Genomic DNA, 10,394 nt, shown 5'->3' with positions numbered 1-10,394 from the left:
AACGAGTGATCACCCGCGCTCTTCTTACTAGCGCGAAGGACAACGTACCCGGCTTCGCCCGTACCATCATGGACTCTATCGGGACATCATCTTAGCGCCTTGTCCAGATCGCCGTTCCTGGCAAGCGCTACTCGGATTACAAGCGCCCTGGTTCCAGTGTCTCTGACCAGCGCTTCTTCCACGCTACCATGACCACCACGAGGACACGCAGCATCCTCACTGGTCACACCGTTCCCGTTCAACCGCCTACAAGGTCCGCCGCACCTTCGGCCGTCTCGTCAGCACTGGAGTGCCTGAAGACCTACGTTCTTCGCCAGTGCCTGACCTTCATCGAGTCCCGGTCACCAGCGCCCGGCGTCGACTCACTGACCCGCGCCTGACCAGCACATCACCGCAGCGTCCGGAGTATTTCAACTTTTGTCCTACATCATCTTCTCGTCACGGCAACTGACTCACCAATAAACACTGTGACCTTCACGACACGCCTTTTATTTTTGCCTCTACATTGATCCCCAAAAATATTTAGATGATTTGTATAGCGGCGTTTTTTGTGCAAAATCACCTCAATTTAATTTATGTTAATGATTCATATTGATAATATTATAAAGATACTAACCAAAAAATATATTTCAGATTCCAAGCGTTCAGAGGATAACCGGCGTACATAAAAGAAACTATGGATTCCAAAGAGTATCGACAACGAGGTAAATATATCTTATATTTTTTTCATTTACATGACTTGAACATTGAAGAGGAACATTGTCTGAGCATAATTTCGGCTGGCATTGACCATATGAAAACCTTACGTTACAACCCCTTAGGCAAATTTATTCGGTTCTGCGAACAAACAGCACCCGTATAGTCAATTTGTTTGCTTTTAGGAACAGCTCATATGGTCTCATGGAAATAGTTGTGTCTCCTTTACTGTCATGGTGAGAAATATAATCTAAACGGTGTTAGAAAGAAAAAAAACCAAGCTTTATATTCAAATCTAGAAGTTTCACAGAAGAATTCAAATGTGCACTCCTTCTGTGAAACCAAAGATTCCGACCGCAATTTGAGAAAAATTTATGAAACTTTCTAGTTTTTTTTTATTTATAATTTTTGTATGGAACGATAAAAAGCGATTCGACTGTAATTTTTATAACACATTTATATATTATCTAAATCGGCAGTTTTCAAGTGTACCTAGCAATACATTTAAATGTATAAAAGATCACGGAATACATATAAAATTGCTCAGGTTGCTAAACTTGCCGGAAATCGGCAGTTTCCAAGGGTACCTAGCCACACATTTAAATGTATAAAAGATCACGGAAAAAATATAAAATTGCTCAGGTTGCTAAACTTGCTGGAAATCGACAGTAAAGATCACGAATAAATATAAACTTGCTCAGGTTGCTAAACTTGCTGGAAATCGACAGTAAAGATCACGGATAAATATAAACTTGCTCAGGTTGCTAAACTTGCTGGAAATCGACAGTAAAGATCACGGATAAATATAAACTTGCTCAGGTTGCTAAACTTGCTGGAAATCGGCAGTTTCCAAGGGTACCTAGCCACACATTTACATGTATAAAAGATCACGGAATAAATATAAAATTGATCAGGTTGCTAAACTTTCTGGAAATCGGTAGTTTTCAAGGGTACCTAGCCACACATTTAAATGTATAAAAGATCACAGAATAAAAAATAAATAAAAAAAATTAAATAACTTTTGAGTAAAACCTCAAATTGTAATATTAAATTATTGAAGACAATATTTGCGATTCTTAAACGAAAATTTGAAACAGAAAAATCAGAAAAACATTCTGTCACATCTAGGACTCGAACCCAGGACCTTTGCCTTGCCGGGGCACCGCTCTAATGAGCGAGCTAATGGGACTCTATCTCCTTCGGTCATATTTAACTGTATCATACTTTGAATAAGAACTACCAATATTATCTTCATTTTTCTCACCGTTCATTTTTACCGTCAGCTATCTTTATGTATGATCGCCAGATTCAACTCGAACTAAATGCAATCTATACTGTGTCTTAGATGAATATATCTTATTTTTATTTTAACGTGCGACATCTATCCAATTTTCGTTTAGGAATCGCTAATATTGTCCTCAATAATTAAATATAAAATGGTTCAGGTTGCTAAACCTGCTAGAAAATGGCAGTTTCCAAGAGTACCTAGCAACACATTCAAATGTATAAAAGATCACGGAATAAAAATAAACTTGCTTACAGTTGTGTGCAAACATATATATTTGTAGAATTCTCCCTTTTCTCGGTTCCCAGAATATAAGGTTAAAGCGTATTAGGGACAAATCCCGCGTGTTTATGTTCATTGATTCTGTGACACTGCGAAGCTGAAACGATCTGTGAACGAATGAATTCCAAATCTCATATCATTGTCTGCACACTCAGGGATAGTCAACTTTTCTAAAAAAAACTGTAATGTACTGGTGTACTCTTTGGTTATCTTTTTAGTATGAAATAAACTTGTTATCAGAAGTATTCAATAAATGCTTTGGTTCTTCAAAGAATATTTTATTTTTGTAAGATAATTACAATGAATTTCTAGCAGGACATACGTTCGTTCAATCAGAGGATTTGAGTTATTCTAATGAGGGATGCTACTAGAAGTGAGCTCCTTACCTAGTGTTTGACTAGCATCGGCTGTACCATTCGGGTACAACCGACATGCTATCTCTGTCAAATGGTTCAAGTACCGTCATCTATGGAAAACCCTTAAAACTACGTTAACTGGATAATAATATCTAAACTAAACTACAACCAAATAAAAATTGTCCATGTGAATCTTTCTCAGATGCTTCCCGTTACAATAATAATAACAAATGTGCCTGAAAGAAGTTTAAAAAAGAAGAAGAGGAGGGACTTTAAAATACCTATCCCACTAGCAATAGAGAGATGGGTATTTTAGTTTTGTTTATACATATATGTTATCGGGAACCGAAAAAAATGCCTGCGACCAGAAAAAATATCATGTTTAGTTTAAAATTAGGGAAAATTAGATTGTTTTAAAAATACTTTCCATTTCTCATAAGTTTGTAGTATTCCCGATTTTCATGGATTTTTTATTCTGTACACATTTTTAAATCTATAAACAGAAACTAGCTCAAATATTTCATTTGATACTGGAAACAGTTTAAAATGTGATTTCCTCGAGAAGGCAGATTTTTTTTTGAGCATTTAAATTTTTTTACTGAATTTAGGTTGTATTTATAAGATCCCCTCCAACTTTTAATGCCATAGTTAACAAGGCCACAGTACACATTTTTTACAGTAATTTAATAAGCAGGTATAAAAATACTGTAGGAATTAGCAGTCTTGATATCGCGATTAAGATTTTTACGCTGAATTCACCGCATTAACATGCTTATACTGATAAATTATTGTAAAGAATAACAATGAAGCAAAAACTTAATAACAATATCAATTACGTGTCCGCCCCCGAGTTGAGCGCCCCTTACCAATATATAAACTGTAAAACAGCACCTATGGAAAATAAACCCGGCGAGAAATAAATGGAGCAATAACTAACTGTTAGCGCATTTGCCAGACGGGAACAATGAAATCGTGTATAAATTTTTTTAAACCCGTTTACTCGGAATAAATATTTTATTTTTTTCATCGGAACATCATATAAACATTAAATTACTATGACAACACCTTAACGAATAAACTTTTTTTTAAACAAACTAACTTCCTACATGTGCAATTAATTTTTACTTAAAGCGAAGCTTAATGCTAAATTACTATTTTGATTAATCTTTATAACGAATTGGTTTACATTGTAAATACCAAAAAATATGCTTTAGATAAATTTAAGGTTTTCCTATCGTTTCTCTTGAGTAGAATACAAATAAAAAAATAAATTACTCCATAAAAAATACAAAATACAATATTATAGCTAAAATTGTCTGTGACAGTTTCACTTGATCAACCTTTTTGCTTTCTTATAAAATTATTTACAAAATAAATAAAATAACGTTTTGTGCTTGATATCGAACGTTTCTAGACTCCGTTTGTCAAGCAATTTTAATGCCTATTACCTACAATATAAGGTATACCAAGAATATACACATTTTTGGCTTGTAGCTTCCTCTTAAGGCCCATGTAAATACGAATGTTAGAGGGAGCGCGCTAGTATTAAAAAACGATAATAATTAATATAAAACACGACTCGTTTGAAATAGAACACAAAACTCTCTTTTAATGCTTTAGTTGCATTTTAAGATACGCTGTGAATTTTTTCATGCGTATTAAAAATTAAATAACAGAATAAAACGTGTTTTAAATAATTTTCGGAGCTTACTTTTCAATGTTTTTCTATCGAGGGAATTTCATATAATTAACGTTTCGGCATAACACATGTATAGATATTATCTTTAAAAACATATATTTGTTTTGGAACTTAAAAACTTAAAGAGTTAACGAGAAACTTGGTATAAATCGGTAGAAATTAGGTATGCGTAAATTTTTTTCTGAAATCACAAGATTTATAAGTAGGTACTTCTTTACTAGGAAAAGTGAGTACCTATTGCTAAATAAATAAGTTTGTGAATTAACAATTACCGCCAGCTAGCGATGAAAGAGTGAAGATGTTTTGACAGTTGGGAAATTTAGCTCATTCTATAACAAGCTCCTTAAAATTATTCGTAATCTGGTTAAAAAAGGGATTGCAGGTCTTGAATTAATGAATGAATTAATAAGTTTCCTGATAAACTTTTAGTAAATGACGAATATACACGGAGAAAAATTATCATGTTAAAAAAAGTGGCAGCCTGCCAACTTCCTGATAAAATGTTAGTCAGAATATATCGAGAACACGTGTAATTTTCCTAAAGATATCATGACGGAATGTGACAATATCAGTATGTCAATGTCAATCAGTATTTGTATGAGCACGTGTACCGCCGTTTTCATAAAACATTCACTTTTCACTGATACTTTGTTGGGAACTCTTTCAATCCATTCGTTATCGGTCTGCAGTCCCATTTTTAACAGGAAAGAGAATAATTTGACAAGAAATTTAATAAATTAACAATATTTTATATCAGTAAGTTTTCTCCGTGTATTATTACAATGTAATACTTTTGCATTTCGTCATTATATATTATCAAAGCAAATTCACTTGAGCAAGTGTTCCAATATATTAGGATTAAAAGTTTATCAGGAAATGGCCTGCAATCCCGTTTTAAACTGGATTATCTATTTTAAGAGATTTCTAAATACTAATTTTTGTATCTACTAAATTATAATACTATATATTTGTATAAATTTAAAATAAGTACAAATTGCTAAAAGAAACGTCACTATCTTAATGACATTTATACTTTTAAAATTGTCTTGAGGCAGGCAATAAAAAAGTCCAAATAAATGACGATTTACATTTAAAAAAATAATTCATACTGAACCATTGAAACAGTCACCAACTTCAAATGGAAACGGAACAAACAAACAAAATTTCAGACAGTTAAAATTCAAAACGGTCGAGTTAAAACTACGCTTAGTCAATTGAAATCGGTTGAGATTCTGTTTTTCATAAATTGGAACAGATTGTGGTAACAGTTCAGAGATGCGATAAGGTGATCATTTTAATTAATAATTATATTATATTTTTTGAAATGTGCATTTCATTTGTTAAAATTTGTGAAAGATATCGTAATGTTTCATGTTTTCTAATGGTGTTCATTCGAAAATTAAATTTCTGATTGTCGTTAAAATTGAGAAAGCTTGTTCAGCTTCAGCTTCGCAAATCATTCAATTATAATATCCCGTGATTTGGCCCTGGTCTGCGCTATAAAATAAATTAAATTCTGGAGAATTCTTCTAAATTCATAAGCCCCACGCTAAGAAATAATACGCCTTTAATTTTTTTTCGTATTTTTAATGATTTTCAAATCTTCCCCATTTGGTCCATTCTAATGACTTGTTCCATCCCACGTAGTCAATTTAAAACGTAACAACTTCCTTCTTATTTACCCCACCAAATGGGATTCCTTTGTACGAGATACATCCTTATCTGGACTCCTTTATTTTAACAACTGATCGATTGTCGATGGGAAGTCTAAGGTTCCTTAGAAAAAAGAAACTTAACTTCGATTGTGACAATGTAACAATCGTACGGTCACTTCTCTGCGAAAGAAAAGTAACAATTACTATTTTTGCGAATAATAAGTGGAAACCCAGTTTGGTTATATCTATTACTAGCTGGAGCCTCCGGTGATGCCCGGGCTTTACACAAAGATTTTCGAAATGTATTATTTTTTTAGCAATGAATGATGATCAATGATCTCCAGCAATGCTTCGCTATTGTTAATGTCTTTCTCGGGCGCTTCTCTGAAGAGAAGCTTTGGACTTCCTCTACTCTGCCATTCACTACTGTATTCCATAATATTACTGTTAAAAAACTACATTACATCGGCTTTTATTCAACTCCGTATCTCATTGCAGTGCAGATATATTGCATTAAGTATTCCTCGGGCACCCCCAATTTTTTATGTCATTTAAATATCTCTAAATACCCCTGGCACTAATAACAACAAACTTTTTAATTTTCATCGATGTGTGGCGAGTACTTTTCGAGTTTTGGGAGCTCAAACATAATCAGGCAGAATTTTTATATATTAAGATGGTCCCGAACGTTCCAGACTATTTCCAAACATTCCAGAATGTTCCGGGATGTTCCGGCATATTGTGGAATGCTCTTGAATGTTCTAGAAGTTTATATGGATGGGGAATAGAGAGCTACCACACCTCATAACTCTTTAGATAGTTCCGGGACTCGTTTCTGACTTTTAGCGGCATACACATTGTACACTTACTTGTGTAATATATATTGATAATATTTTATTGGTTATTTTGTACTTAGGCGCTATTCCACACGCTCAATGCAAAACAAATGCAGCATCTAATTCGCCAATCAGCTGTGATCTTCTTACATTTAATAATATTTGTCTAAACTCGAACATCGATATTTTTCGGCTTCACTGCCCAAATTTAAAAGGAGCATCATGTCAATAATATTAACTGTTTAATGCGCATACATATACACACACTAACACATTAAAACAGAGATCTATACAGTAGTGTATACGTCACACAGTAAATATACAAACATATCACAATAAAGAAATATACATACATTATAAGTCAATACATGGAAAGATATCTTAGGTAATTTACGAGTACAATAAAAATATATAAATTTGTTTAAGACCACTTTAATTTTAATTACACTCTACCGGTTTCAGAAGCACCCTTCCTTCGTTAGGAGAATATTAAAACGTTAAGTGTTAGTTAAAATTAAGTTGGATATAATTATTAGCCTAAAACACAAATATTAATTGAAAAAAAACGCCTTTACTACAAACATTAGCGGTTAAAAATAAGCCCAAGTGGTTCCGTGCTCCTGACCGGCAATCAGAAGGTGCGGGTTCAATTCCCGTCGGCGGCATTTATTTTTTATCGGAAGATTTTTTTCAATTTATATTTGTTTTTCAGGCTAATACTTATTGCTTATATAAATTTGTTAAATAAATAAGCTATAACACTTAGGACGGGTTGTTTCACAGAATTTGAACAATTTATCAAATTTCAAGTTACGTGAAGGTTCTATTCGTATTGTGTTAATAAATCATTACTGGCCAGTTCTTTCACAAAACTGAAATAATAACAGAAGTTGAAGGAAACCTTCACATAACTTGAAAATCAACCATGAACTTTGATGAATTGTTCAAAATTCTGTGAAACAACCCATCCTTAGAGTTAGTACGATTGCGATCACGTGCGCGAAATTTGATTCCGTTCGCGTCATTTGTCTTCCGGCTATGTAAACAAGTCAGCTCCGCCAGAGTTTGCACCAAGAAGGAATAGCGAGAGTGGAAAGAATAATGTGTTTCTGCTTACATTGTTTTAAATAGATACCTGTTTACTGTTTAGGCAAGGAGATGGTGGACTATATCGCCGACTACCTGGACACCGTGGCTTCCAGGAGAGTGTTTCCAGACGTCAGGCCTGGCTTCCTTCATGCCATGCTTCCAGAGTCAGCTCCTCTGGACGGAGAACCCTGGGACCAGATCATGGCCGACGTGGATAGGGTCATTATGCCTGGGGTAACAAATGTTTTTTGATTCAAATATCATTCGGATTCATCTCTATATATCCAATTACCTGAACACCGTAGCTTTGATTGGCTTATTTTAATATCATCGGATCATTCCAATCGCAGTCCTTCCCAAACATAAAATCACGATTACCATCCTACAAATTATCCAACAATCAACCCACACTAATATCAAGCTACTTTACAATCAAGACATCTACAACCACAATACTCGGAATAACAATAAAATCCGCATTCCTCTAATACACACAAAATATGAGATAAAATCTGTTAACTATATTGCCTACACACTCTATAACTCTCTTCCAGATATGTATAAAAACAGCCGGCATTTGAAAAAATTAAAAGAAAAATAAAAGTAATGATTAAAAGAAAAAAATTAAGTACATGTAAAAACGAAAATACGTAATTCTTTTTTGTTGTTTGTTTTTGGGGTGTTATGCCGTGTTGCGCTAACTCCTTCTTTAGCCGACGTTTCGGACAGCGTTGCAGTGTCTATCATTAGGGCAGATCCGGTAGATCCGAAGATGTTCTTGTCGTTTTGAGTTTTGTCTTGTTTATATTTCTCTCCTTTTCTGCCCACTGTTTTTGTGATCGAGCATAATCTATTGCCTTTTTCCTACCTTGGATTTGGGCTTATGTGTATATCCCTGTTTGTTTTACTTAACCTCCCTTTTTCTATTTTTGTACTGTTTTGTATTTGAACCTTATAATTTTGACATCATAACACCAATGTAAAATTGTACCTTTTCAGTCCCACATATGTATTGTAAGTTCCTTCCGTCCTACAATGAGTTTTGTAACTCATCGGGATTGCTAGAGCAAGAAAAACAAATAATAAATAAATTAAATCTGTAAGATGGACTGTTGTTCTAGATTTTGACTAACGAGAACTACCATCTTCGGATTGAATAATTAGATAAAACCGTCAACAATCAGAAAAACTGAAGACATTTTAAAGAGGCTAGTCATATATCCTGAAGATGTTAGTGATAAAGGGGATGAAAGATAAATAACGAGATGGAGAATACATTTTTAAATGTCTTGATTTGACACTACAAAAAAGTCTCCAATTCACAGTTGATATATGTGAGCAGTATACAACACAATTTCATAATATCGACATTCTTAACAGTAAATAACCTTACAGGTAATATCCTTCGGAAATATCGAACCAAAGTAATGCGTATGATCACAAATTAACGCATGAGCACAAAACGTATCGAGAGCAACTCCTATCCTAATCCGATATTCCTGTTCCCTTTACATCCTTATTAGTTTTAAGGCAAAATAAACCACCAATTTCTATCCATAATTAGTATAACAAACTTTTTTGGTTCAACCTCGTATTAATGTATCTTTGTATTACAAATTAAAATTGGTTTTATTCTTACAAAATTAAGAAATTAATGTTTATTACAGTGAATAAGTTTTGAATACGGTTACGTTGTTCTAGGTAACCCATTGGCAGAGTCCTCATATGCACGCTTACTTTCCTGCCCTCAACTCATATCCATCTTTACTGGGGGATATGTTAGCCGACGCTATCAACTGTCTTGGCTTTACTTGGGTAAGTTCAAATACCAGAAGAAATCAAATACAACTAATAATTATAGAAATCAATCATTATGCTCTTTTTTCGAAATATTTGCTGTGCTTTGAATCCTTACATCTTTACATGTTTATAGCTGGACGAGATTTGTTTAGTCCATAGTCCAAAATTATCCACACTATTCGTTTTACAAGGTATTTATACTATATAGAACAAGTATATGTACATACTTGTTCTATATAGTCACCCCCCTTGTCAATGCATTTGGTCTAGTGGTCTACATGCTTGGGTATTCTTTCCAAAAAGTTTTTTTTTGGTTGGTTGTAAAGCATCCTTAGGCAACTCAAATATGAAGAAAGTCGAAGAGTCCAAGATCTGAGCTGAGGATGTTTCAGTACCCAGTACCTCAAAATCTATTCGCCATCACTGATGTCCAAAGAAGACCCTACCTCACCGATGGTAATTCTTCTATTCGCAAAAACTGTTTCTCGAGCTGAATCTTGCTGTCCGTGGTGGAGGTTGATGGTTGTCTGCTCCTTCTTCGTGCATCACACTCACCCGACCACTTTTAAACTTCTCGATCCACAAAAAACCTATATCCCCGTATGATGATAAAAGTCTGTGATGAGTTTCACTCCCTATAGCACTCACTTCACTTTCATACCCTGAAACCAGAGAAAAGGGATCACTGCTCGATAT

The 10,394-nt window shown here is 34.3% G+C and overlaps 1 protein-coding gene across 1 annotated transcript in view; it reads left to right on the top strand.

The window, feature by feature from the left end:
• Positions 1-676: 676 nt before the first annotated feature.
• Positions 677-10,394, top strand: part of Hdc (histidine decarboxylase) — a 30,143-nt gene continuing 20,425 nt past the window's right edge. The window contains exons 1-3 of the mRNA XM_089648253.1: positions 677-704; positions 7,960-8,132; positions 9,600-9,713. Of these exons, the coding sequence (XP_089504379.1) occupies positions 677-704; positions 7,960-8,132; positions 9,600-9,713 (315 nt within the window). The remainder of the gene's footprint in view (positions 705-7,959; positions 8,133-9,599; positions 9,714-10,394) is intronic.

Source organism: Hesperophylax consimilis, chromosome 27 (assembly GCF_061612785.1).
Source record: "Hesperophylax consimilis isolate HC1 chromosome 27, BYU_Hcon_1.0, whole genome shotgun sequence".
Lineage (NCBI taxonomy): Eukaryota > Metazoa > Arthropoda > Insecta > Trichoptera > Limnephilidae > Hesperophylax > Hesperophylax consimilis.
This window is presented reverse-complemented; position numbering and strand designations above follow the sequence as displayed.